This window comes from Ranitomeya variabilis, chromosome 7 (assembly GCF_051348905.1).
Source record: "Ranitomeya variabilis isolate aRanVar5 chromosome 7, aRanVar5.hap1, whole genome shotgun sequence".
Taxonomy (NCBI): Eukaryota; Metazoa; Chordata; class Amphibia; order Anura; family Dendrobatidae; genus Ranitomeya; species Ranitomeya variabilis.
The window spans coordinates 10663814-10691462 of NC_135238.1; the positions used below are offsets into that span (position 1 = coordinate 10663814).

Consider the following 27649-nt stretch of genomic DNA (forward strand, 5'->3'; position numbering starts at 1 on the left):
CTTCGTGGTGCGTACAACCTTGTGCGCATTAAGCAAGGAGATGAATGGAAAACCGCATTCAATACGCCCGAAGGTCATTTTGAGTACTTGGTGATGCCATTTGGGCTCTCTAATGCACCTTCAGTTTTTCAGTCCTTTATGCATGACATTTTCCGGAAGTATCTGGATAAATTTTTGATCGTTTATCTGGATGATATTCTGGTTTTTTCTGATGATTGGGACTCACATGTGGAGCAGGTCAGGATGGTTTTCAAGATTTTGCGTGAAAATTCTTTGTTTGTTAAAGGCTCAAAGTGTCTCTTTGGTGTACAGAAGGTTCCCTTTTTAGGGTTCATTTTTTCCCCTTCTGCTGTGGAGATGGACCCAGTCAAGGTTCGAGCTATTCATGATTGGACTCAACCCTCGTCAGTTAAGAGTCTTCAGAAGTTCTTGGGTTTCGCTAACTTCTACCGTCGTTTTATCGCTAACTTTTCTAGCATTGTGAAACCTTTGACGGATATGACCAAGAAGGGCTCCGATGTGGTTAATTGGGCTCCTGCTGCCGTGGAGGCTTTCCAGGAGTTGAAGCGCCGGTTTACTTCAGCGCCTGTTTTGTGCCAGCCTGATGTCTCACTTCCCTTTCAGGTTGAAGTGGATGCTTCGGAGACTGGGGCAGGGGCTGTTTTGTCGCAGAGAGGCCCTGGTTGCTCTACTATGAGACCTTGTGCCTTTTTCTCTAGGAAGTTTTCGCCGGCAGAGCGAAATTATGATGTGGGCAATCGGGAGTTGTTGGCCATGAAGTGGGCATTTGAGGAGTGGCGTCATTGGCTCGAGGGTGCTAAGCATCGTGTGGTGGTCTTGACTGATCACAAAAATCTGATGTACCTCGAGTCTGCTAAACGCCTGAATCCTAGACAGGCCCGCTGGTCATTGTTTTTCTCCCGTTTTGACTTTGTGGTTTCGTATTTACCAGGTTCTAAGAATGTGAAGGCCGATGCTCTGTCTAGGAGCTTTGTGCCTGATGCTCCTGGAGTCGCTGAACCTGTGGGTATTCTTAAGGAAGGAGTTATCCTGTCAGCTATTTCTCCAGATCTGCGACGTGTGTTGCAGAGATTTCAGGCTGGTAGGCCTGACTCTTGTCCACCTGACAGATTGTTTGTGCCTGCTAAATGGACCAGCAGAGTCATTTCCGAGGTTCATTCCTCGGTGTTGGCAGGGCACCCGGGAATTTTTGGCACCAGAGATCTGGTGGCCAGGTCCTTTTGGTGGCCTTCCTTGTCAAGAGATGTGCGGTCATTTGTGCAGTCCTGTGGTACTTGTGCTCGAGCTAAGCCTTGCTGTTCTCGTGCCAGCGGGTTGCTCTTGCCCTTGCCTGTCCCGAAGCGACCTTGGACACACATCTCTATGGATTTCATTTCGGATCTTCCGGTGTCTCAGGGCATGTCTGTCATCTGGGTGATATGTGATCGTTTCTCCAAGATGGTCCATCTGGTTCCTTTGCCCAAACTGCCTTCCTCTTCTGATCTGGTTCCTGTGTTCTTCCAGAACGTGGTTCGCTTGCACGGCATTCCTGAGAATATTGTGTCGGATAGAGGATCCCAGTTTGTTTCCAGGTTCTGGCGATCCTTTTGTGGTAGGATGGGCATAGATTTGTCGTTTTCGTCCGCTTTTCATCCACAGACTAACGGACAAACGGAACGAACTAATCAGACTCTTGAGGCGTATTTGAGGTGTTTTGTCTCTTCTGATCAGGATGATTGGGTGACCTTCTTGCCGTTGGCTGAATTTGCCCTTAATAATCGGGCTAGTTCTGCCACCTTGGTTTCGCCATTTTTCTGCAACTCTGGTTTCCACCCTCGTTTTTCCTCGGGACATGTCGAGCCTTCTGACTGTCCTGGGGTGGATTCTGTGGTGGATAGGTTGCAGCGGATCTGGAATCATGTGGTGGACAACTTGAAGTTGTCACAGGAGAAGGCTCAGCGTTTTGCCAACCGCCGCCGCGGTGTGGGTCCCCGACTTCGCGTTGGGGATTTGGTATGGCTGTCTTCTCGATTTGTTCCTATGAAGGTTTCCTCTCCCAAATTTAAACCTCGATTCATTGGTCCTTACAAGATATTGGAGATCCTTAATCCTGTATCCTTTCGCCTGGATCTTCCGGTGTCGTTTGCCATTCACAACGTATTTCATAGGTCCTTGTTGCGGCGGTACGTTGTGCCTGTGGTTCCTTCTGCTGAGCCTCCTGCTCCGGTGTTGGTTGAGGGCGAGTTGGAGTACGTGGTGGAGAAGATCTTAGATTCTCGTCTCTCCAGGCGGAGGCTTCAGTACCTGGTCAAGTGGAAGGGCTATGGTCAGGAGGATAATTCCTGGGTGGTCGCCTCTGATGTGCATGCGGCCGATTTAGTTCGTGCCTTTCACGCCGCTCATCCTGATCGCCCTGGTGGTCTTGGTGAGGGTTCGGTGACCCCTCACTAAGGGGGGGGGTACTGTTGTGAATTTACTTTTTGGCTCCCTCTAGTGGCTACTAGTGATTTGACTCTGGATATGTCAGTCATTCCTTTTATGCTCACCTGGGTCGTTAGGTCAGGGGTGTTGCTATATAAGCTCCCTGGACCTTCAGTTCAATGCCTGGCAACGTTGATATCAGAGCTAATCTGTAGTGCTCTTGTCTACTGATCCTGGTTCCTGCTTCATTAAGCTAAGTCTGCTTTTTTGCTTTTTGCAATTTGTTTTTGTTTGCTATTTTTGTCCAGCTTGTATATAATCTGTATCCTGACCTTGCTGGAAGCTCTAGGGGGTTGGTGTTCTCCCCCCGGGCCGTTAGACGGTTCGGGGGTTCTTGAATCTCCAGCGTGGATTTTTGTTTGGGTTTTTGTTGACCATATAAGTTATCTTACTATATTCTGCTATTAGTAAGTGGGCCTCTCTTTGCTAAACCTAGTTCATCTCTGTGTTTGTCATTTCCTCTTACCTCACCGTTATTATTTGTGGGGGGCTTGTATCCTACTTTTGGGGTCTATTCTCTGGAGGCAAGAGAGGTCTTTGTTTTCTTCTTCTAGGGGTAGTTAGTCCTCCGGCTGGCGCGAGACATCTAGCGACCAACGTAGGCATGTTCCCCGGCTACTTCTAGTGTTGGCGTTAGGAGTAGATATATGGTCAACCCAGTTACCACTGCCCTATGAGCTGGATTTTTGTACTTCGCAGACTTGCTGATATCTCTGAGACCCTCGCCATTGGGGTCATAACAGGTGGATCCTGTATTATCTACTGTATATAGAGGTGTTATCAGTCATTCTACAGGAGGAGGAGGTGAGCTATGATATCACCTATTGTGAATGGTGGATCCTGTGTTATCTACTGTATATAGAGGTGTTATCAGTCATTGTACAGGAGGAGGAGGTGAGCTGTGACATCACCTATTGTGAATGGTGGATCCTGTGTTATCTACTGTATATAGAGGTGTTATCAGTCATTGTACAGGAGGAGGAGGTGAGCTGTGACATCACCTATTGTGAATGGTGGATCCTGTGTTATCTACTGTATATAGAGGTGTTATCAGTCATTGTACAGGAGGAGGAGGTGAGCTGTGACATCACCTATAGTGAATGGTGGATCCTGTGTTATCTACTGTATATAGTGGTGTCATCAGTCATTGTACAGGAGGAGGAGGTGAGCTGTGACATCACCTATTGTGTATGGTGGATCCTGCGTTATCAGCTGTATATAGAGGAGTTACCTGTCATTGTAATCCTGCCTATAATTTTAATGAGCCTGCTGAAAAGTCCTGAAAGAACAAGAAATATAGAATCCAATAGAGCCTCAATAGCCAGTGTGAAAATTTCAATATACCGTAACTATTTTTTGTAATAACGATTGTGAGATAAAAAATATAAATTAAAAAATAAAATACAATGTGTGAAAAAAAACAACAAATGGCGCTGCACACAATCCCCGATCTTCTGCAGCAAATGATAGGACTATACCACTCTCTTTGTCCGATTGTAAAATAGTATTTGAAAAGATTAGTATTTGCGCTGAAAGACCGGAATATATGAATATCTAAAATAATGAATAAAAAGGAAAAGTCTATAAAACTCGAGCCAGAGGCATTAAAAGTCATAAGGACCTTGAACAGAGTATAAACATTTAATATTCGATTACCTTTGCTTGATGAAATCACACCATGAGGATGATGAGGGTGGTGATCCACATAAAAAGGTCCTTGTGATGGGCAGACTAAACACAGTTCAATAATGTGGAAGGTGTAGCGTGTTCACCGAACGTGTTCTGTAATAGAGCGGAAGAAAGATGATTTCCAGATGATCGGGGCGCAGTCCCGGCCGGTGACAGACGTCCTTCTTAGAATGTGCCGCGCTGCCGCGTGCAGGCAGTAACAGCACTATGTCCGGACTCCGGAATAGAGCCAGCAAGGTGCAGAGAGACTGCAGGACCTTGCGTGACGTCACGGTCACGTGATCACTCACATGACTGGCTACGGAGCACACAGGGGACCAAAATCCTACGCGTTTCGGAATACACGGATTCCTTCCTCAGGGATGGTCCAGTGTGTTCTGTAGGCGCTTACATATCATGCAGCGAGTGATAGCCCTGCATTATTTGTTGAAGGCAAACAATTCTATTTCACTGTTCAAGCCATTAGGTCTTAAAGTATTAATTTCAAAGATCCACCTGCTCTCTTCACGGGACATCTGATTAATAAAATTGCCCTTTCTCCAACTTTTTTTTTACAATTTTGATGCCGGTGACTTTGATTTTGTTAAGTGAACCCCCATGGTGGCTTAAAAAATGTTGGGATAAAGGATGGCCCGTAAATTTGTTGCTAATATTGCGCAAGTGTTCTCCAATCCTTCACTCATTGGGTGTATAGTTCGCCGTATGTATAGTTTCCCACAAGGGCATACTATGCCGTACATTACCCCTTGGGTGGCACAGGTGATAAAATCTTTAATACTAGCTTCTGCTGACTGATTGGTAATAGTGAATTTTTTTTTAGTGCCCAGTTTTTTGCACAGTAAGCATTTCTTACAAGGAAAAAAGCCAGAGGGACGTTGTTGTGAATGGGAGACCCCCAACTATATCCAAACCTTTTATTTTGGGGGTCTCACATTCACAAGGACCTTTTTAAGTGGATCACCACCCTCATCATCCTCATGGTGTGATTTCATCAAGCAAAGGTAATCGAATATTTAATGTTTATACTCTGTTCAAGGTCCTTATGACTTTTAATGCCTCTGGCTCGAGTTTTATAGACTTATCCTTTTTATTCATTATTTTAGACATTCGTATACTCCGGTCTTTCAGCGCAAATACTAATCTTTTCAAATACTAAAAAATAAAATAGATGTAAGACCTAAATCTGATTTAAAAAATAGATCAATTTTTGCTCATTTAACTATCGTAGAATATACAGGGGGGCCATTTATATGGATACACCTAAATAAAATGGGAATGGTTGGTGATATCAACTTCCTGTCTGTGGCACATTAGTATATGGGAGGGGAAAACATTTCAAGATGGGTGGTGACCGTGGCGGCCATTTTGAAGTCAGACATTTTGGATCCAACTTTATTTTTTTCAATGGGAAGAGGATCATGTGACACATCAACACTTATTGAGAATTTCACAAGAAAAACAATGGTGTGCTTGGTTTTAATGTAACTTTATTCTTTCATGAGTTATTTACAAGTTTATGACCAGTTATAAAATGTGTTCAAAGTGCTGCCCATTGTGTTGGATTGTCAATGCAACCCTCTTCTCCCAATCTTGACACACTGATAGCAACACCGCAGAAGAAATGCTGGCACAGGCTTCCAGGATCCGTTGTTTCAGATGCTGCACAGCTCCTATCTTCACAGCATAGACAATTGCCCTCAGTTGACCCCAAAGAGAAAAGTCTGAGGGGGTCAGATCGGGAGACGTTGGTGGCCATTCAACTGGCCCACGATGACCAATCCACTTTCCAGAAAACTGTTCATGTAGGAATGCTCGAACCTGACCCCCAAGATGATGCACCACCACATTATGGGTGTCAGGTTCGAGCATTCCTACATGAACAGTTTTCTGGAAAGTGGATTGGTTGTCGTGGGCCAGTTGAATGGCCACCAACGTCTCCCGATCTGACCCCCTCAGACTTTTCTCTTTGGGGTCATCTGAAGGCAATTGTCTATGCTGTGAAGATACGAGATGTGCAGCATCTGAAACAATGGACACTGGAAGCCTGTGCCAGCATTTCTTCTGTGGTGTTGCTATCAGTGTGCCTAGAGTGGAAGAAGAGGGCTGCGTTGACAATTCAACACAATGGGCAGCACTTTGAACACATTTTATAAGTGGTCATAAACTTGTAAATAAGTCATGAAAGAATGAAGTTACGTTAAAACCAAGCACACCATTGTTTTTCTTGTGAAATTCTCAATAAGTCTGATGTGTCACATGATCCTCTTCTTATTGAAAAAAATAAAGTTGGATCCAAAATGTCTGACTTCAAAATGGCCGCCATGGTGACCACCCATCTTGAAATGTTTTCCCCCTCCCATATACCAATGTGCCACAGACAGGAAGTTGATATCACCAACCATTCCCATTTTATTTAGGTGTATCCATATAAATGGCCCGCCCTGTAGTAGTATTAATCATATAATTGCAGTTTCCAGTCCTGTAGGGGGACTAAGACAATATGTAAAAATTAGTTAACAAAAATGTAAAAGAAAAAAAGAAAAAAAACACCATAACTGTTGAAATCACCTTCCTTTTCTTAATCCAAAATAAAGAGATAAAAAATAAAAATATTTAGTATCGCCGTATTTTTAAAAGTTTGGATAATAGTGGATGTGATTAGATCATTATGAGAACGGAGAGCAGGTGGTATGTGAGGGTGGAGATGGAGGGTGGTGCAGACCTGTGGAGAAGCGGGTAGGGTGGTTGACAGAGATGAGGGAGGAGATGTAGGGGCAGTGTATCTCTGTGGAGAGGACGGGTACAGTGGGGAAAATAAGTATTTGATGTTCTGCCAATTTTGCAAGTTTTCCCTCCTACAAAGAATGGAGAGGGCTGTAATTGCAATCATAGATGCACTTCACCTGTGAGAGACAGAATCTTAAAAAAAAGCCTGAAAATACCATTGTCTGATTTTTAAATAATTAAATTGCATTTTATTGCATGAAATAAGTATTTGATCACTGACCAAAGAGCAAGAATTCTGCCTCTCACAGATCTGTTAGTTTTCCTGTAAGAAGCCTCCTACTCTGCGCTCATTACCTGGATTAATCGCACCTGTGTGACCTCGTTACCTGTATATAAGACACCTGTCCACACTCAATCACACTCCAACCTCTCCACCATGGCCAACACCAAAGAGCTGACTAAGGACACCAGGGACAATTGTAGGCCTGTACAAGACTGGGATTTGCTACAGGACAACAGGCAGGCAGATTGGTGAGAAGGCAACAACTGTTGGAGCAATTATTAGAAAATGGAAGAAACATAAAGATGACTGTCAATCCTCCTCGGTCTGGGGCTCCATGCAACTTCTTTCCTCATGGGGTAAGGATGATTCTGAGAAAGGTCAGGAGGACCTGGACAATGACCTGAAGAGAGCTGGGACCACAATCTCAAACATTACCATTAGTAACACACTACGCCATCATGGATTACAATCCTGCAGGGCACACATGGTCCTCCTGCTCACACCAGCACATGTCCAGACCCGATGTGTACAACCATAAGAACACCATCCCAACCATGAAGCATGGTGGGGGAAACATCATACTTTGGGGCTGCTTTTCTGCAAAGGGGACAGGACGACTGCACGGTATTGAAGGGAGGATGGATGGGGGGTCATGTATCGTGAGATTTTGTCCAACAACCTCTTCCCTCAGTAAGAGCATTGAAGATGCGTCTTAGCCGGGTCTTCCAACATGACGATAACCCCAAACACACAGCCAGGACAACTAAGGTGCGGCACAGTAAGAAGCATTTCACAGTCCTGGAGTGGCCTAGCCAGTCTCCAGACCTGAACCCAATAGGAAATCTTTGGAGGAGCTGAAACTCAATGTTAGCCAGGAACAGCCCCGAAACCTGAAAGATCTGGAGAACATGTATATGGAGGAGGGGGCCAAAATCACTGTTGCAGTGTGTGCAAACCTGGGCAAGATCTACAGGAAACGTCTGACCTCTGTAACTGCAAACAAAGGTTTCTGCACCAAATATTAAGTTCTGCTTTCTATTGTATCAAATACTTATTAATGCAATAATATGCAAATTAATTGTGTAAAAATCCTACAATGTGATTTTCTGGATTTTGTCTTTAGATTCTGTCTCTCTCAGGTGAAGTGTACCAACGATAACAATTACAGACCTCCCCATTCTTTGTAGGAGGGAAAACTGGCAAAATCAGCAGTGAATTAAATTCTTATTTTCCCCACTGTAGGAGGTAGCCAGAGTTGAGACAGGAGATGTAGGGTGGTACAGAACTGTGGAGAGCTTTGTGGGTGAGAGAGAAGTTTATATTGGACTCTATGATGGATCGCCACCGGTGCAATGACTGGCACAGGGTGGAGGCATCGGTGTAGCTTCTGGACAGAAATATCAGAAATATGCCCGTCAGCTGCATTCTGGATAGGATGGAGAGGGGAGAGTTTGGTTTGAGGGAAACTGATCTGTAGAGAGTTAATAGTCCAGACGACAATAAATAAGAGCTACAGTAAGAGTTTTTGCAGCGACAAATGTGAGAAAAGGTCAGATTCTGAAAATGTTTTTAGGAGCAAGTGAGGGATTAGATATAGGGAATAAAGTAAAGTTCTGTGTCACATATAACCCCAAGAAAGTGGGCATGTTGCTGGGGAGTAATTGTACAACCACACACTGAGATGGCAATGTCAGGCAAAGGTAGGTTAGTGGGGGAGGAAACACAAGGAGTTCAGTTTTTGATATGCTCAATTTCAGATAGAGGGAGGACATGATGTTGGAGACAGCGGTAAGACAATCACTGGTATTTTGTAGTAATGTGGGAGACAATGTGTATAATTGAGTTTCATCGTCATTCAGAGTAGAAATGGTACTGAAAACCAAATCTACTGATGGTTTGTCCAATAGTGGCGATGTACAGTTGTGCTAAAAAGTTTACATACCCCAGCATAATTTTTGCTTTCTTGGCCTTTTTTAAGAGAATATGAATGATAACACCAAAACTTTTTCTCCACTCATGGTTAGTGGTTGGGTGAAGCCATTTGTTGTCAGACTACTGCATCTTCTCTTTTTAAATCATAATGACAACCCAAAAATCCAAATGACCCTGATCAAAAGTCCACATACCCCATTTCTTAATACCGTGTATTGCCCCCTCTAACATCAATGACAGCTTGAAGTCTTTTGTTGTAGTTGTGGATGAGGTTCTTTATTTTCTCAGATGGTAAAGCTGCCCACACTTCTTGGCAAAAAGCCCCCAGTTCCTGTAAACTCCTGGGCCGTCTAGCATGAACTGCGCTCTTGAGATCTCCCCAGAGTGGCTCAATGATATTGAGGTTAGGAGACTGAGATGGCCACTCCAGAACCTTGACTTTGTTCTGCTGTAGCCAATGACAGGTCGACTTGGCCTTGTGTTTTGGATTGTTGTCATGTTGTCAAGTACGTCCCATGTGCAGCTTCCGGGCTGATGAGTGCAAATTTGCCTCCAGTATTTGCTGATAATGTGCTGCATTCATCTTTCCTTCAGCTTTGACCAAGTTTCCTGTGCCTTTGTAGTTCACACATCCCCAAACATCAGCGATCCACCTCCACCGTGCTTTACAGTAGGAATGGTGTTCCTTTCATCATAGGCCTTGTTGACCTCTCTCCAAATGTGACGTTTATGGTTTTGGCCAGAAATTTCAATTTTGGTCTCATCACTCCAAATTACCTTGTTCCAGAAGTTTTGAGGCTTGTCTCTGTGCTGTTTTGCGTATTGTAGGTGAGATACTTTGTGGCATTTGTACAGTAATGGCTTTCTTCTGGCGACTCGACCATGCAGCCCATTTTTCTTCAAGTGCCTCCTTATTGTGCATCTTGAAACAACCACACTTCTAGTTTTCAGAGAGTCCTGTATTTCAGCTGATGTTATTTGTGGGTTTTTCTTTGTACCTTGAACATTTTTCCTGGCAGTTTTGGATGACACTTTTGTTGTTCTACCTGACCGTGGTTTTGTTTTTACAGAGCCCCTGATTTTCCATTTGTTAATCACAGTGTGAACGTTGCTGACTGGCATTATCAATTCCTTGGATATCTTTTTGTATCCCTTTCCTGTTTTATACAGTTCAACTACCTTTTCCCATAGATCCGTTGACAATTCTTTTGCTTTCCCTGTGACTCACAATCCAGAAACGTCAGTGACTGGATGAAAGATGCAAGAGTCTGTCTGGATCCCAGAAACTCACTCAGCTTTTATGCACACACTGATTACAAGCAAACAGGTCACAGGTGAGGATGTTACCGTTAGTAGCCATTCACACCCATTTGTGTCAACTTCTGTGCATGTTATCATTCCATAATCACCAGGGGATGTGAACTTTTGATGAGGGTCATTTGGATGTTTTGGGTTGTCATTATGATTTAAAAAGAGAAAACACAGTAGTTTGACAATTAATGGCTTCACCCAACCACTAACCATGAGTGGAGGAAAAGGTTTGGTGTTATCAAGAAAAAAGGCCAAGAAAGCAAAACCTTTTAAGCACAGCTGTATAGAGAGAAGAGGAGGGGGCCTAAGACTGAACTCTGAGGAATACGACAATAAGAGGGGGCATAAGTCTGAACCCTGAGGACACCGACAGTAAGAGGAGGGGGCCTAGGACTGAACCCTGAGGACACTGACAGTAAGAGGAGGAGGCCTAAGACTGAACCCTGAGGAACCCGACAGTAAGAGCAGGGGGCCTAGAACTGAACTCTGAGGAACCCGACAGTAAGAGGAGGGGGCCTAGGACTGAACCCTGAGGAACCCGATAGTAAGAGGGGGCATAAGACTGAACCCTGAGGAACCCGACAGTAAGAGCAACGGGCCTAGAACTGAACTCTGAGGAACCCGACAGTAAGAGGAGGGGGCCTAGGACTGAACCCTGAGGAACCCGACAGTAAGAGCAGGGGGCCTAGAACTGAACTCTGAGGAACCCGACAGTAAGAGGAGGGGGCCTAGGACTGAACCCTGAGGAACCCGATAGTAAGAGGGGGCATAAGACTGAACCCTGAGGAACCCGACAGTAAGAGCAGGGGGCCTAGAACTGAACTCTGAGGAACCCGACAGTAAGAGGAGGGGGCCTAGGACTGAACCCTGAGGAACCCGATAGTAAGAGGGGGCATAAGACTGAACCCTGAGGAACCCGACAGTAAGAGCAACGGGCCTAGAACTGAACTCTGAGGAACCCGACAGTAAGAGGAGGGGGCCTAGGACTGAACTCTGAGGAACCCGACAGTAAGAGGAGGGGGCCTAAGACTGAACTCTGAGGAATACGACAATAAGAGGGGGCATAAGTCTGAACCCTGAGGACACCGACAGTAAGAGGAGGGGGCCTAGGACTGAACCCTGAGGACACCGACAGTAAGAGGAGGAGGCCTAAGACTGAACCCTGAGGAACCCGACAGTAAGAGCAGGGGGCCTAGAACTGAACTCTGAGGAACCCGACAGTAAGAGGAGGGGGCCTAGGACTGAACCCTGAGGAACCCGATAGTAAGAGGGGGCATAAGACTGAACCCTGAGGAACCCGACAGTAAGAGCAACGGGCCTAGAACTGAACTCTGAGGAACCCGACAGTAAGAGGAGGGGGCCTAGGACTGAACCCTGAGGAACCCGATAGTAAGAGGGGGCATAAGACTGAACCCTGAGGAACCCGACAGTAAGAGGAGGGGGCCTAGAACTGAACTCTGAGGAACCCGACAGTAAGAGGAGGGTGCCTAGGACTGAACCCTGAGGAACCCGATAGTAAGAGGGGGCATAAGACTGAACCCTGAGGAACCCGACAGTAAGAGAAGCTGGCCTAGGACCGAACACTGAGGAACCCGATAGTAAGAGGGGGTATAAGACTGAACCCTGAGGAACCCGATAGTAAGAGGAGGGGGCCTAGGTCTGGACCCTGAGGAACCCAACAGTAAGAGGAGGGGTCATAGGACCAAACCCTGAGAACCCAATATTAAGAGGGGGCTTAAGACTGAACCCTGAGGAACCCAACAGTAAGAGGTGGGGACCTAGGACTGAACCCTGAGGAACCCGTTAGTAAGAGGAGGGGGCCTAAGACTGAACCCTGAGGAACCCTACAGTAAGAGGAGGGGGCCTAAGACTGAACTCTGAGGAACCCAACAGTAAGAGGAGGGGGCCTAACATTGAACCCTGAGGAACCTCAGGCAGTAAGAGGAGGGGGCCTAGGACTGAACCCTGTGGAACCCCAACAGTAGGGGGACAAGCAGAGGACAAAGAGCTGGTAAAAGACTCAGTGAAGGATCGGTCAGAGAGATAGGAGGAGAACCAGGAGAGAACGGTGTCCTTGAGACCGATGGAGCAGAGCATAGTGAGGAGGAGCTGATGATCCACAGTATCATATGCTGCAGAGAGATCCAGGAGATCAGCTGGGAGCAGGGACCATTAGGTTGAGCTGTTAGTAGACCATTAGAGACTTTAGTGAGGGCAGTTTCATTATCAAGCAAAACTACAACTCATCAAACAATAATATGCATATTTTGGTTCGGGAAAAAAAAAGCATTTTTGAACTTGGCCTCTCGATCGGCATTTTATCAGCTGTTGGTATAAATAAATCTCAAGAAACAGCCACACTCATAAATAACCTTTTACCTCCTTTATTTCAGATTCGTGGTCCGGTACCAGGTAGAGGTGAATGAGATACTTGGTCACGAGTTTTTTGCCAAACATCAGTACGGCTCCAGGGAAAGAGAAAAAGCTTGATATACACATCCACATCTTTTCTATCAGAGCTCCCAGGCAGCAAAAACTTGGGTCTTCCAGTATCACGTAGGATGGGTCGATCTGTGTCGGCGTCTCCAGGACTATTTTACCTGGTCTGTAATGGACACATTTGATGTAGGGTTTATACATGTCACAGTCTGTGAACAGAGATGGGAAGTATGGAAATGTGGGTGCCAGACAGGAGCCGAGGAGCAGAGGTCGTATGAGCAGTTACCTCTCTCCCAGCACACACGGTTTGATTATTAGAAGGACCTTGTCTTACAGGAGCTTCTCACAAAATGAGAATATCATCAAAAAGTGAATTTATTTCAGTTCTTCAATACAAAAAATTAAACTCGTATATTATATAGATGTAGAGTCATTATAAACAGAGTGATCTATGTCACGTGTTTATTTCTGTTAATGAATATGGCTTACAGCCAATGAAAACCCAAAAGTCATTATCTCAGTAAATTAGAATAATTAACGAAAGATACCTGCAAAGGTTCCTAAGTGTTTATAAAGGTCCTTAGTCTGTTTCAGTAGCTCCACAATCATGGGGAAGACCGCTGACCTGACGGATGTCCAGAAGGCGTCACTGACACACTCCACAAGGAGGGGAAGCCACAAAATGAACATAGTAACATGGTTAGTAAGGCCGAAAAAAGACATTTGTCCATCCAGTTCAGCCGATATTCTGAGTCGCCCCCAGGGCAGTGGGGTACTCGGTACCGGGTCCGATCTGCAGGGGGATGTCATGGTGGCTGCGACCCGGTTCGTAGGCCTAGGGTCTCAACGTTAAAGGGGGTTATAATGTTCAAAGTTTGTTGTGACGCCACCTGTGGAGTTCGGTCAAGAGGGGGGGAACCGATGCTGCATTAAAAGGGTCCCCTGGGGGATGTTGCAGCAGCACAGATGTTCTATTGACGTAGAGGCATTATACAGTAATATTCCACATGGGGCAGGCATCAGGGGGATTGAATTTTTCCTCAGCACTAGAGCCACTCAGTGTATCCCCCATAACAACTTGGTGATTGAACTCTTGACCTATGTTTTAAACCATAACTGTTTCCTCTTTAATGGGAGGGTCTTCCACCAGCTCAGGGGGACTGCGATGGGGAGTCCTTCTGCCCCATCGTACGCTAACCTCTTCCTGGGCTGGTTGGAGGAGACTATGATTTTTGTAGAGGAGGCCTGGTGGTTTCCACACATCCTATTTTGGTCAAGATTTATCGACGACGTGTTCATCTTATGGACCAGCTCGATTGAGTTCAATCGGTTCAATATGTGTATCAATGAGAATGAAATAAATATGAGGTTCACGTCAGAGATACATGAGGATTCTATCAATTTCCTTGACGTGAACATCAGCAAGAATGGTAGGGGTGGAATTACCTAGTAAATATAGAAAAACTGACTGAACAGCCATCTAGTCTGAACTTGTGCATAACCAAAAAGTCTTACATAGCAAATAGATAATGGCTGCACTCAAGTTTATTGTGCTAAAGCAAGGAAATGTGCAATATATGAAATGTGAACAGCATAATGGCTTGTGTTCACACTAGGCAGACAGGTTAGTTACCCATTCGATCTGAGATTACCTTGACGTTTGGTGAATGGGCTCACAACTTTTGGCCAAATCTTGTGCTAAAAATCTCATGTGTTTTTTCATAAATTTCACAAGCCATTATGCTGTTCACATTTCATGTATTGCACATTTCCTTGCTTTAGCACAATAAACTTGAGTGCAGCCATTATCTATTTGCTAGGGGTGGAATTACCACCAGGACATTCAGGAAACCCACATCTATAAATGGTCTCCTCAGGTGGGATAGTTTTCATCCTGGTGCGTAGGGGTATTCCCAAAGGTCAATTCTTGCGCATCAGGAGAAACTGTTCTGATAGCCAAGAGTTTGTTTCACAGGCTTATGATCTTAAGAAGAGATTTTGCCAAAGGGGATACCCGGAAGTGGTTCTGGATGGAGCATGGAGGCATGCGGCAGGCAGGATTCGGCATGAGTTGCTGCATCCGTCACCCAAAATAGATGAACCTGCGGTTCCCAGGATTATCGGTATGTTCGATAATAGATGTAGTGTGGTACATAATATCTTGAGGAAACATTGGGGGATCCTTAGAGCTGACCCTGACTTGAAAGGCTTCATCCCCCCGAACCCTAAGATTACATACAGAAAAGGTAGATCTATCAGGTACCGGCTAGTACACAGTCTCTACGATAAACCTAAATCACCGGGCACATGGTTGGACCGTAAACCATGTGGCACATTTAGATGTGGGGACTGTAAATTCTGTCCATGGGTGAGAAAAGGAAAGGTCTTTAAGGGTACTACATCTGAAAGAATTTACTCCATGAGGGATTTTGCAAATTGCAAAACAGAAGGGGTACTGTACATGGTTACATGTACCTGCCCACTCAACTACATCGGTAATAATAATAATAATAATAATTTTTATTTATATAGCGCCAACATATTCCGCAGCGCTTTACAACTTATAGAGGGGACTTGTACAGACAATAGACATTACAGCATAACAGAAATCACAGTTCAGCACAGATACCAGTAGGAATGAGGGCCCTGCTGCTCGCAAGCTACAATCTATGAGGAAAAGGGGAGACACGAGAGGTGGATGGTAACAATTGCTTTAGTTATTTGGACCAGCCATAGTGTAAGGCTCGGGTGTTCATGTAAAGCTGCATGAACCAGTTATCAGCCTAAGTATGTAGCAGTACAGACACAGAGGCTATTAACTGCATGAAGTGTATGAGAACACGATGAGAGGAACCTGATTATGTTTTTTTTTTTTTCTATTTTTAATGGGCCACACACGGATAGTTAGTTTAATGCGTTGAGGCGGTAGGCCAGTCTGAACAAATGCGTTTTTAGGGCACGCTTAAAACTGTGGGGATTGGGGATTAATCATATTAACCTAGGTAGTGCATTCCAAAGAATCGGCGCAGCACGTGTAAAGTCTTGGAGACGCGAGTGGGAGGTTCTGATTATTGAGGATGCTAACCTGAGGTCATTAGCGGAGCGGAGGACATGGGTATGGTGGTAGACTGAGACCAGAGAGGAGATGTAGGGTGGAGCTGAGCCATGGAGTGCTTTGTGGATGAGGGTAGTAGTTTTGTACTGGATTCTGGAGTGGATGGGTAGCCAGTGTAATGACTGGCACAAGGTAGAGGCATCGGTGTAACGGTTGGTGAGGAATATGATCCTGGCAGCAGCATTCAGGACAGATTGGAGCGGGGAGAGTTTGGTAAGAGGGAGGCCGATTAGTAGAGAGTTACAATAGTCCAGACGAGAATGAATAAGTGAGACAGTAAGAGTTTTTGCAGAGTCGAAAGTAAGAAAAGGGCGAATTCTAGAAATGTTTTTGAGATGCAGATAAGAAGAGCGAGCCAGTGATCGGATGTGGGGGGTGAATGAAAGCTTGGAATCAAGGATGACCCCAAGGCAGCGGGCATGTTGCTTTGGAGTAATGATTGAACCGCACACGGAGATGGCAATGTCAGACAAAGGTAGGTTAGTAGAGGGAGAGAACACGAGGAGTTCAGTTTTTGACAGGTCAGTTTCAGATAGAGGGAGGACATGATGTTAGAGACAGCGGTAAGACAATCACTGGTGTTTTCTAAGAAGGTCGGAGTGAAAGCAGGAGAAGAGGTGTATAATTGGGTGTCGTCAGCATAGAGATGGTACTGGAAACCAAATCTACTGATTGTTTGTCCAATAGGGGCAGTATACAAAGAGAAGAGGAGGGGGCCTAGGACTGATCCTTGAGGAACCCCAACGGTAAGGGGAAGGTGAGAGGAGGAGGAACCAGCAAAACATACAGTGAAGGAGCGGTCAGAGAGGTAGGAGGAGAACCAAGAGAGAACGGTGTCCTTGAGGCCGATGGAGCGGAGCATAGTGAGGAGGAGCTGATGATCCACAGTGTCGAATGCTGCGGAGAGATCCAATAGAATTAGCATGGAGTAGTGACCATTAGATTTAGCTGTTAGTAGGTCATTAGAGACTTTAGTGAGGGCAGTTTCAGTAGAGTGTAAAGAGCGGAAGCCAGATTGAAGAGGGTCGAGAAGAGAGTTATCTGAGAGATAGCGGGTAAGACGGGAGTGGACCAGGCGTTCGAGGAGTTTAGAGATGAAGGGAAGATTAGAGACAGGTCTATAATTAGCGGCACAGTTTTGGTCGAGGGAGGGTTTTTTAAGTAATGGATGTATGATGGCATGTTTAAATGAGGAGGGAAAAATACCGGAAGTGAGGGAAAGGTTGAATATTTTTGTTATGTGAGAGGTGACAGCCGGGGAAAGGGACTGGAGGAGATGTGACGGAATGGGGTCACTGGTGCAAGTGGTCGGGCGAGAAGATGCAAGGAGCCTGATTACTTCTTCTTCAGTAACTGGTTCAAAGTCAGAGAGTGAACTAGATGCAGTGGGTGAGGGAGGACAGTGCCTGGTATGAAGAGATTGGGAGATGATTTCCTGTCGAATGTGGTCAATTTTTTCTTTGAAGTAATTGGCCAGATCTTCAGCGCGGAGATCTGTGGTTGGGGCCTGCTCTCTTGGGTTGAGTAGGGACTGGAAAGTGTCGAAGAGACGTTTAGGGTTATTGGACAGTGAGGTGATGAGGGTGTTGAAATAGGTTTGTTTGGAGAGGTGAAGGGCAGAGTTGTACTTCGCAGACGCATTGGTGAACATCTTGGTATCATAAAGCACAAAAGGGATACACGAGGTGGGAATCTTGACAGGCTTCTTCTTCAAAAAGAATGTTTATGGATATTTAAACTTCAAACTCTTGTGCCGGATGACCTGAATGAGCAACAAAATTACTGTTGCTTTATATGATCCATAAGTCCATTTTCACTAGCTAGCTGTGACTGGTTTAACTAGTCATTATAATTTATCCTTATCTGTTTTGTATTTCTATGGTGCATCTATGTTTAATTGTATTGTGGATACCTCTAAATAAGTTTGGCTACACATTGATTTCCTCCTAAAAAAGGCATATATGTGGATTTTGTGTGGGGTGCATATATGCCTCTGGTGTTAGTACTATACTATAAATCCACTATACCAGATGTAACTTCATATACAATTGTTTAAATTTCACATGTGGTGTGCGCTGTTTTAAGTAACCCCTTACTTTATCTTTTGTTATGTACTTTGCTTCTTGTTTGTACTTGGGATTTATGCGTAGCGGCGGCTGTGCGCCACTCTCAGCCTTGGAGCGCCGGCGCATGCGCAGTAATATTGTTCTGCGGCGAGCATGCGCATTTGGCTTTGGAGTGAACTGACTTCAGCATAATGGCGCCGGTCAGTATTCTAGTGGCGCCATGGGCAGGTAAACTTACGGGGGTGTGGTCTGTGTCCGTGAAACAGGACCTGATGTTCACACGCCTGGGCTGTACTGTGTCCTTCTTGTCACTACATGCGCAGTGATATCCCAGCGCTCTCGCATATGTTCTATCCCTGGTGCAGTGATGCATGCGCTGTAATATACAATGATGTTACCGGTACATTATATCGGGGGTGAAGCATGCGTACGGAGGACTGATCTCCAGTTTAATGTCGCCAGATAGGATTACATAACCACGGTATGCAGACAAACTGGAGCAGTGATGTTTTTTTGTCCAGCTTAGATTGTATCAGTATTTTTTCAGTCTTGCTGGATTCTCAGGAGTTGCAGATATACATTCCATGTCTTTAGTTAGATTGTGGAACTTTTTGTATTTTCTGCTGTGGATATTTTTAGAGTTTTAATACTGACCGCTTAGTATTCTGTCCTATCTTTCCCTGTTTAGCTAGAGTGGCCTCTTTTGCTGAAATCTGTTTTCTGCCTGTGTGTGTCTTTCCTCTCCTATTCACAGTCAATATTTGTGGGGGGGCTGCCTATCCTTTGGGGTTCTGCTCTGAGGCAAGTTAGTATTCCTATTTCAATCTATAGGGGTATTTAGTCCTCCGGCTGTGTCGAGGTGTCTAGGGTTTTCTTAGGCACACCCCACGGCTACTTCTAGTTGCGGTGTTAGTTCAGGGTTTGCGGTCAGTATAGATTCCACTTCTCCTGAGAAAGTCTCATGCGGCTCCAGAGTCACCGGATCATAACAGTTGTGTTCAGATGAAAGTAAATTTTGCATTTCATTTGGAAATCCAGGTCCCAGAGTCTGGAGGAAGAGTGGAGAGGCCACAATCCAAGCTGCTGGAGGTCTAGTGTGAAGTCTCCACAATCAGTGATGGTTTGGGGAGCCATGTCATCTGCTGGTGTCGGTGCACTGTGTTTTATCAAGACCAAAGTCAGCGCAGCCGTCTACCAGGACATTTTAGAGCACTTCATGCTTCCCTCTGCTGACAAGCTTTTTGGAGATGGAAATGTAATTCTCCAGCAGGACTTGGCCCCTGTCCACACTGCCAAAAGTACCAATACCTGGTGTAAAAACAACAGTATCACTGGGCTTGATTGGCAGCAACTCGCCTGACCTTAACCCCATATAGAATCTATGGAGTATTGTCAAGAGGAAGATGAGACACCAGACCCAACAATGCAGACGAGCTGAAGGCTGCTATCAAAGTAACCTGGGCTTTCATAACCCCTCAGCAGCACCACAGGCTGATCGCCTCCATGCCACGCCGCATTGATGCAGTAATTGATGCACAAGGAGCCCAACCAAGTACTGAGGGCATTTACTGAACATACATCTCAGTAGGACGACATTTCAGATTTTACAATAATTTTTCAAACTGGTGTTATAAAGTATTCTAATTTACTGAGATAATGACTTTTGGGTTTTCATTGGCTGTAAGCCATAATCATCAACATTAACAGAAATAAACACGTGAAATAGATAACTCTGTTTGTAACGACTCTATATAATATAGGAGATTCACATTTTGTATTGAAAAACTGAAATATATTAACTTTTTGATGATATTCTAATTTTGTGAGAAGCCCCTGTACGTATTTTCTGTTTTTACGTACCTGCTGCTGATAAAGTATGAGGTAGATAAACGGCTGACACTTCTCCCGGCTGCAGTGATGTCTTGATGTTGAAGAGAGGACTTATAGCCGCACATCCGTCCCTCTGTATTGGTGTCATGTGATTGCGCCAAGAATCGATCTCATATTCAATAATCAGAGGATTTTTCACCCGGAACTTAATTCCGGTATATTTGCAGCTGAAAAGGCCGGAAGATTTCATCTCAAGTCTGGAACAAAGGCAAAACAGGTGTGAAATCTTGTATTCCTGGGACCAGTCACCACGCAAAATATTTATAAGTATCAAAGTAATTACTCACCTGCCGACTAATGGTAAGGATGAGATAATTCCAGGCTCCTATTTTCCAATATACTGTAATTTCATAAATACAGATCTTAAACTACTCACCAAAATGTTTGTGAATAGGTTGTTCATGGGGATGTGGGCGTCTGATTCCCTGATCCCAGGTGTAAGAAACAAGGGAGTCTCTATTTTGGATTTATGAATTCAGGCCCCATAGATTCAGAAGTTCTCCCTCCACTCCGGAAATGTGGCCCCCACTCTTGGGAAAAGCATACGGATTCCCATCAGAGCAGGACTTTTGCCAAATGGCCAGTGAATTAGAGGCCATGTGTTAATGAAGGCGGGGAGGAGCAGAGCTAGGACCCCCTGCTGTCTTTTGTGCAAGGCAGCCTGCATCAAAGCAGACTCTAGACCAAACGTCACCGACACCTAGAGATGAATCATGAGCATACTGTGCATCTCAGGGTTATGTCCGATATACCACCAGACTCCAGGGAGCCCCCTGCACGCACCCCCGCATCTCATATCTCTCTAACTGTCCTGGATGCCGAGCTATCGAGACTGGCTCTCCAGAACCACTTAGCCAACCCGAGTTTGGACTCTGTATCGGTCCAGCCGCAACAAACCAGTTGAGACATCGGTCATCCCGTTTGGACCTACCACTAGGAAGTTATGACCCATCCCAGATATTGGGAATTATTTCGGCTAGGAGGTCAAGGGAGGAGAATAAAGCCCAACCCAGAGGGGCGGTGGCAAATATGGGAGGGGGTGAGCTAGGGGTTAAAAGCTAGCTACACACTTCCAGCTCCGTCTTCATTCTGCCTTGGAAGCCACATCACGTTACATGTGGAGACGGGCCAGGAACTAAGGAAGTACCTGTGGACTCAGCGCTTCCCTGGGGCCCACATGCTATAAGACGCGATAACTTGACACATACACTAACTGCTATCCCCAACCTGTAGCCTAATTTTTATCTGTACCTCTGACTGTAATATCTGTATATATTGTATTATCTAGTGCGCCTTTTGGCAATTAAAATATCAATTAATTTTGGGCTGCTCTTTTATCTCGAAACCCGGTTTCCCACATCCATGAGTCCGGCTAGTACTTATACGCTACCTGGGGTTGGTTTCTGACCCGGTATAGGCTTGTTAACGGACCGGGCTTATATCTAACGAGGTAGTGGTGGAAGCATACTGTTCTGGTGTTATTGGGGGATCCTGACAGTGACGGACCAGAGGTTTATATATATATATATATATATATATATATATATATATATATATATATATATATATAATATAACGCTGGGAGCGTCACTCTGTCCAAAGCCTTTATAGACTGCGCAAGCGCAAGCGCCGGCGCAGTCTGGACCCCACAGAGCGACGCTCCCAGGAGATCGCGGTATGCGTAAGCGCTGAACGCACACCGCGATCTCCAACGGGGAAACAGGGACGAGCCAGGAGGCGGAGGGTGAGTATACTTACCTGTCCCGTTCCACCGACGCGATTCCGGGCCATGAATGTCCCCCTGCTTCCGGAATCGGCGCCTGCGCAGTCCGCGCTTTCCGGCGCCATTTTCTTGAAGACACATTGCAGTGTGTCTTCAAGAAAATGGCGCCGGAAAGTGCGGACTGCGCAGGCGCCGATTCCGGCACCAGGAGGACACAGAAAATGGCGCCGGAAATGAATGAGGTAGCGCAAGTAACAAATTGCTGTGCCATGAGGCTGTGGCACTTCATGCCACAGCTATTTGTTACTTACGCCACCTGATTCATTTCCGCCACCATTTTCTTGGTCCTGCTCCCGGAATCGGCGCCTGCGCAGTCCGCGCTTTCCGGCGCCATTTTCTTGAAGACACATTGCAGTGTGTCTTCAAGAAAATGGCGCCGGAAAGCGCGGACTGTGCAGGCGCCGATTCCGGGAGCAGGACCAAGAAAATGGTGGCGGAAATGAATCAGGTGGCGACAGCCGTCGCACCCAGCACAGCCACCGCACCCAGCACAGCCGTCCACAGCCGCCGCACCCAGCACAGCCACACACAGCCACCCACACCCAGCACAGCCACGCACAGCCGCGCCACATACAGCCGCCCGCACTCAGCACAGCCACATACAGCCGCCCACACTCAGCACAGCCGCCCGCACTCAGCACAACCGCCCGCACTCAGCACAGCCGCCCGCACTCAGCACAGCCGCCCGCACTCAGCACAGCCGCCCGCACTCAGCACAGCCGCCCGCACTGATGGGGGTGCAGGATGGAGCAGCACGTGATAGGATGGGGGCGCAGGATGGGAGCACATGACAGGATGGGGATGCAGGATGGAGCAGCACATGACACGGTGGAGCAGCACATGACAGGATGGGGGCGCAGGATGGAGCAGCACATGACACGGTGGAGCAACACATGACAGGATGGGGGCGCAGGATGGAGCAGCACATGACACGGTGGAGCAGCACATGACAGGATGGGGGCGCAGGATGGAGCAGCACATGACAGGATGGGAGAGCAAGATGGGAGCAGCACATACCAGGATGGAGACCATATACTAATATAAATGCTCGCCACCCGGGCGTAGAATGGGTTCAATAGCTAGTATATATATATATATATATATTCCTGGCCTGGGGCTGGTGATATTTATATACCACCCTCACTGCAGACTGCCCTGATAACCAGTACGTGACAGGGCAGCCTCGCCGGCGACTACCTATCCTAGGTGCAGTTCCCTGACTGACCTGAGGGTAAGGACGCCAGAATGCTACGACTGTAAGCTCCATCACAGATTGGTGGTTGGTGGAGTGATATCCGTATGCCCCCAGTCCTCTCATGTGTGTGTTTTCGTTACACCAGGGGATGTGGGCGTCCGATTCCCTGATCCCCGGAGATGTGGATGTTCGATTTCCTGATCCCCGTGGGAATTTTTTTTTTTTTTCATTTATCAGTACAATATACAGCTCTGGCAAAAATTAAGAGACCACCACATCAAATCCCTGTCATGGCCGCCCAATCTCCAGACCTGAACCCCATTGAAAGCCTCTGGAATGTAATCAGGAGGGAGATGGATGGTCACAAGCCATCACACAAAGAAGAACAGCTGACATTATTGTACCAGGAGCGGCATACGGTCGCCCAGGAGCAGTGTGAGAGAATGGTGGAAAGCTGCCAAGATGCAGGAAAGCTGGGATTAACAATCATGGTTATTCCACAAAATATTGATTTCTGAACTCTTCCTGAGGTTAAACATTAGTATTGTTGTTTCTAAATGATTATGAGCTTGTTTTCTTGCATTATTTGAGGTCTGAAAGCACTGTTTTGTTTTGTTTTTATTTTGACCATTTCTCCTTTTCAGAAAAAAAATACAAAATTAATTGCTTGGAAATTCAGAGACATGTTGCGAGCAGTTTACAGAATAAATGAGAAATTAACATTTTACTCAAAAATATAAAGAGAAAAATCAACAAACACAACCTCAATATGAGTATAGAGGTACGACGATAAATTGCAAAAAGTATTGGCCCCCCCCCATAGAAGAAGCATAACGCGAAACGGTGAGAGGGACTTCTTCTCATCCAGCACCTTCTAGGTATTGTACTGCATATGACATTATGAGCTGTATACCAGCCTTTTTTTTTTTTGCACTTGTCACTTTCAATTTGAGATTAGGCTAAGCCCATGCACAGTCCATTATAAATGTTAATATTTGCACCAGGCACTATGCACTTTATATGATATTCATGAATTGGAACCATTTTCCATGTCTCAAAAAAATCTTTCTATATGGGAAGTCCTTTTTTTCATTCTAATTAGTGCAGCTATTCATTTTTTGTACCGATGCTCCCGCACTCTTCGTATGTTCCAGAAGCTTGATTTCACTTCATTCTATTATATTATATACATTTTTACTTGATGTCAATTAAAATTAATTTTTTTAATCTTTCAATACTTTTTTCTATTTATCATCGTACTTCTATACTCACATTGAGGTTGTGTTTGTGGATTTCATGAATAGACGTTTTTTGCCCTTCTTTCTTTAGACTGTGTTAATTTATTAAAGAGAAAAATCAGACAAACTGAACATTTTGTAGTGGTCTCTTAACTTTTGGCAGAGCTGTATGTATAAATGAATGGTGGGATTTAAAACTGCAACTTGTCATGCAGAAAACAGGCCTTCATATGGCAATGTTAATGGAAAATAATTTATGGCTCTTTGAAGAAAAGGAGGAAAAAAGTAAAAATTATCCTCTGCCTTACGACGATAAAGCATAGAATCTATTGAAATTTGCCATATAATTTTATTTCTGTTGGTCTTTAATTTTCCTATTTATTAAGGTTACACTTTACTAGGAAAAGCTTTTTACTTTTTCCAGTTATTTTCCCTGTTTCTATTACTAACCCCCAAGTTTACAGCTGCTGTCATCCCAAAGCCACGGAGAATGACAGTGACATTTCTAGCAGGTGACGTCTTACCTGTATGTGTTCCCATTTTTTACTGGACTGACGGTCACATCTCCACACTCTGGATACTAAGGAGGAAATGGAAAATACATTTATATGAGGGAATCACTGAATATAAGGGCAGATGCAGACGACCATTTGAGAAAAATGGTCCAATTTTGCTGATGCACTACTTTATAGCACAAGCAATCAGACAATCGCAGCTTCAAGTCCCCTAAGAAGTACAGTAAAAAGTGACAAAAAAAGTTTTTAAAAATATGAAAAAAAAACACTTTTGCCCCATTAAAAAAGAAACAATTAAAAAAATACACATATTTGGTATTGCTGTATTCAGAAATGTCCAATCTATCAAACTATAGAATAAATTATTCCAATCGGAAAACGGCGTAATGAGAAAAAAAATAGCACCAGTGACCCCATTCCGTCACATCTCCTCCAGTCCCTTTCCCCGGCTGTCACCTCTCACATAACAAAAATATTCAACCTTTCCCTCACTTCCGGTATTTTTCCCTCCTCATTTAAGCATGCCATCATACATCCATTACTTAAAAAACCATCCCTCGACCAAAACTGTGCCGCTAATTATAGACCTGTCTCTAATCTTCCCTTCATCTCTAAACTCCTCGAACGCCTGGTCCACTCCCGTCTTACCCGCTATCTCTCAGATAACTCTCTTCTCGACCCCTTACAATCTGGCTTCCGCTCTTTACACTCTACTGAAACTGCCCTCACTAAAGTCTCTAATGACCTACTAACAGCTAAATCTAATGGTCACTATTCCATGCTAATTCTCTTGGATCTCTCCGCAGCATTCGACACTGTGGATCATCAGCTCCTCCTCACTATGCTCCGCTCCATCGGCATCAAGGACACCGTTCTCTCTTGGTTCTCCTCCTATCTCTCTGACCGATCCTTCACTGTATGTTTTGCTGGTTCCTCCTCCTCTCACCTTCCCCTTACTGTTGGGGTTCCTCAAGGATCAGTCCTAGGCCCCCTCCTCTTCTCTTTGTATACTGCCCCTATTGGACAAACAATCAGTAGATTTGGTTTCCAGTACCATCTCTATGCGGACGACACCCAATTATACACCTCTTCTCCTGTTATCACGCCGACCTTCTTAGAAAACACCAGTGATTGTCTTACCGCTGTCTCTAACATCATGTCCTCCCTCTATCTGAAACTGAACCTGTCAAAAACTGAACTCCTCGTGTTCTCTCCCTCTACAAACCTACCTTTGCCTGACATTGCCATCTCCGTGTGCGGTTCCACCATTACTCCAAAGCAACATGCCCGCTGCCTTGGAGTCATCCTTGATTCCGAGCTTTCATTCACCCCCACATCCGATCACTGGCTCGCTCTTCTTATCTGCATCTCAAAAACATTTCTAGAATTCGCCCTTTTCTTACTTTCGACTCTGCAAAAACTCTTACTGTTTCTCTTATTCATTCCCGTCTGGACTATTGTAACTCTCTACTAATCGGCCTCCCTCTTACCAAACTCTCCCCGCTCCAATCTGTCCTGAATGCTGCTGCCAGGATCATATTCCTCACCAACCGTTACACCGATGCCTCTACCTTGTGCCAGTCATTACACTGGCTACCCATCCACTCCAGAATCCAGTACAAAACTACTACCCTCATCCACAAAGCACTCCATGGCTCAGCACCACCCTACATCTCCTCTCTGGTCTCAGTCTACCACCCTACCCGTGCCCTCCGCTCCGCTAATGACCTCAGGTTAGCATCCTCAATAATCAGAACCTCCCACTCCCGTCTCCAAGACTTTACACGCGCTGCGCCGATTCTTTGGAATGCACTACCCAGGTTAATACGATTAATCCCCAATCCCCACAGTTTTAAGTGTGCCCTAAAAACTCATTTGTTCAGACTGGCCTACCGCCTCAACGCATTAACCTAACTATCCCTGTGTGGCCTATTAAAAATAGAAAAAAAACAAAAAAACACATAATCAGGTTCCTCGCATCATGCTCTCATACACTTTATGCAGTTAATAGCCCTCTGTGTCTGTACTGCTACATACTTAGGCTGTTAACTGGTTCATGCAGCTTTACATGAACACCCGAGCCTTACACTATGGCCGGTCCGAATAACTAAAGCAATTGTTACCATCCACCTCTCGTGTCTCCCCTTTTCCTCATAGATTGTAAGCTTGCGAGCAGGGCCCTCATTCCTCCTGGTATCTGTTTTGAACTGTGGTTTCTGTTATGCTGTAATGTCTATTGTCTGTATAAGTCCCCTCTATAAGTTGTAAAGCGCTGCGGAATATGTTGGCGCTATATAAATAAAAATTATTATTATATTATTATTAGAAATTAGAATTACGTGTTTTTGGCCCCAGCAACATTGAAATAAAATGCAATAAGAGGCAAATATAACATTTTATCTACCCCAAAATGGCATCAATAAAAATGTCAGCTCGGAGTGCAAAAAATAAATCCTCCGCAGCCCCAGATCTTGAAAAATGAGAAAGTTAGGGATCTCGTAAAATGGCAACAAGAGTGAATTTTTTTTCCTTGCAAATTTCTTAAAACAATTTCACAACTTACGGTAAATAAAAAATATATACATTTTTGGTATCTGCAAACTCGTATTGACCTGGGGAATCTTTCTGCAAGATCAGTTTTATCATATAGAGAACATGGTAAATAAAAAACCCAAAAAACAATTGTGAAATTGCACTTTTTTTTTTGCAATTTCAACACACTTGGATTTTTTTCCCTGCTTCCCACTGCATCATATGATAAAATGAATAATGCCATTCTAAAGTACAACTTGTCCCACAAAAAAAATAAGTCCTCAGAACCTGAGATCAGCGTGTGTCCTTGATGTTTGGGCACATTTCAGTCAAAAAGCATCTTAGTTGTGTTACTTATTTGTGCACAATGGAGAATAATTTGTTCTTAATCTGGATAGAAATTTTAGTTTGCAGTTGACACGGCTACAGTTATCAGTGTAAAGTATTAATCGG

General features: G+C 44.9%; 1 protein-coding gene across 1 annotated transcript in view; it reads right to left on the reverse strand.

The window, feature by feature from the left end:
* The window catches only part of LOC143785328 (uncharacterized), a 125597-nt gene that overhangs the window by 90751 nt on the left and 7197 nt on the right, over positions 1–27649 (reverse strand). Inside the window, exons 3-5 of the mRNA XM_077274079.1 lie at positions 24674–24729; positions 19904–20130; positions 12803–13071 (exon numbers count right to left, since the gene is read on the reverse strand). Of these exons, the coding sequence (XP_077130194.1) occupies positions 12803–13071; positions 19904–20130; positions 24674–24729 (552 nt within the window). The remainder of the gene's footprint in view (positions 1–12802; positions 13072–19903; positions 20131–24673; positions 24730–27649) is intronic.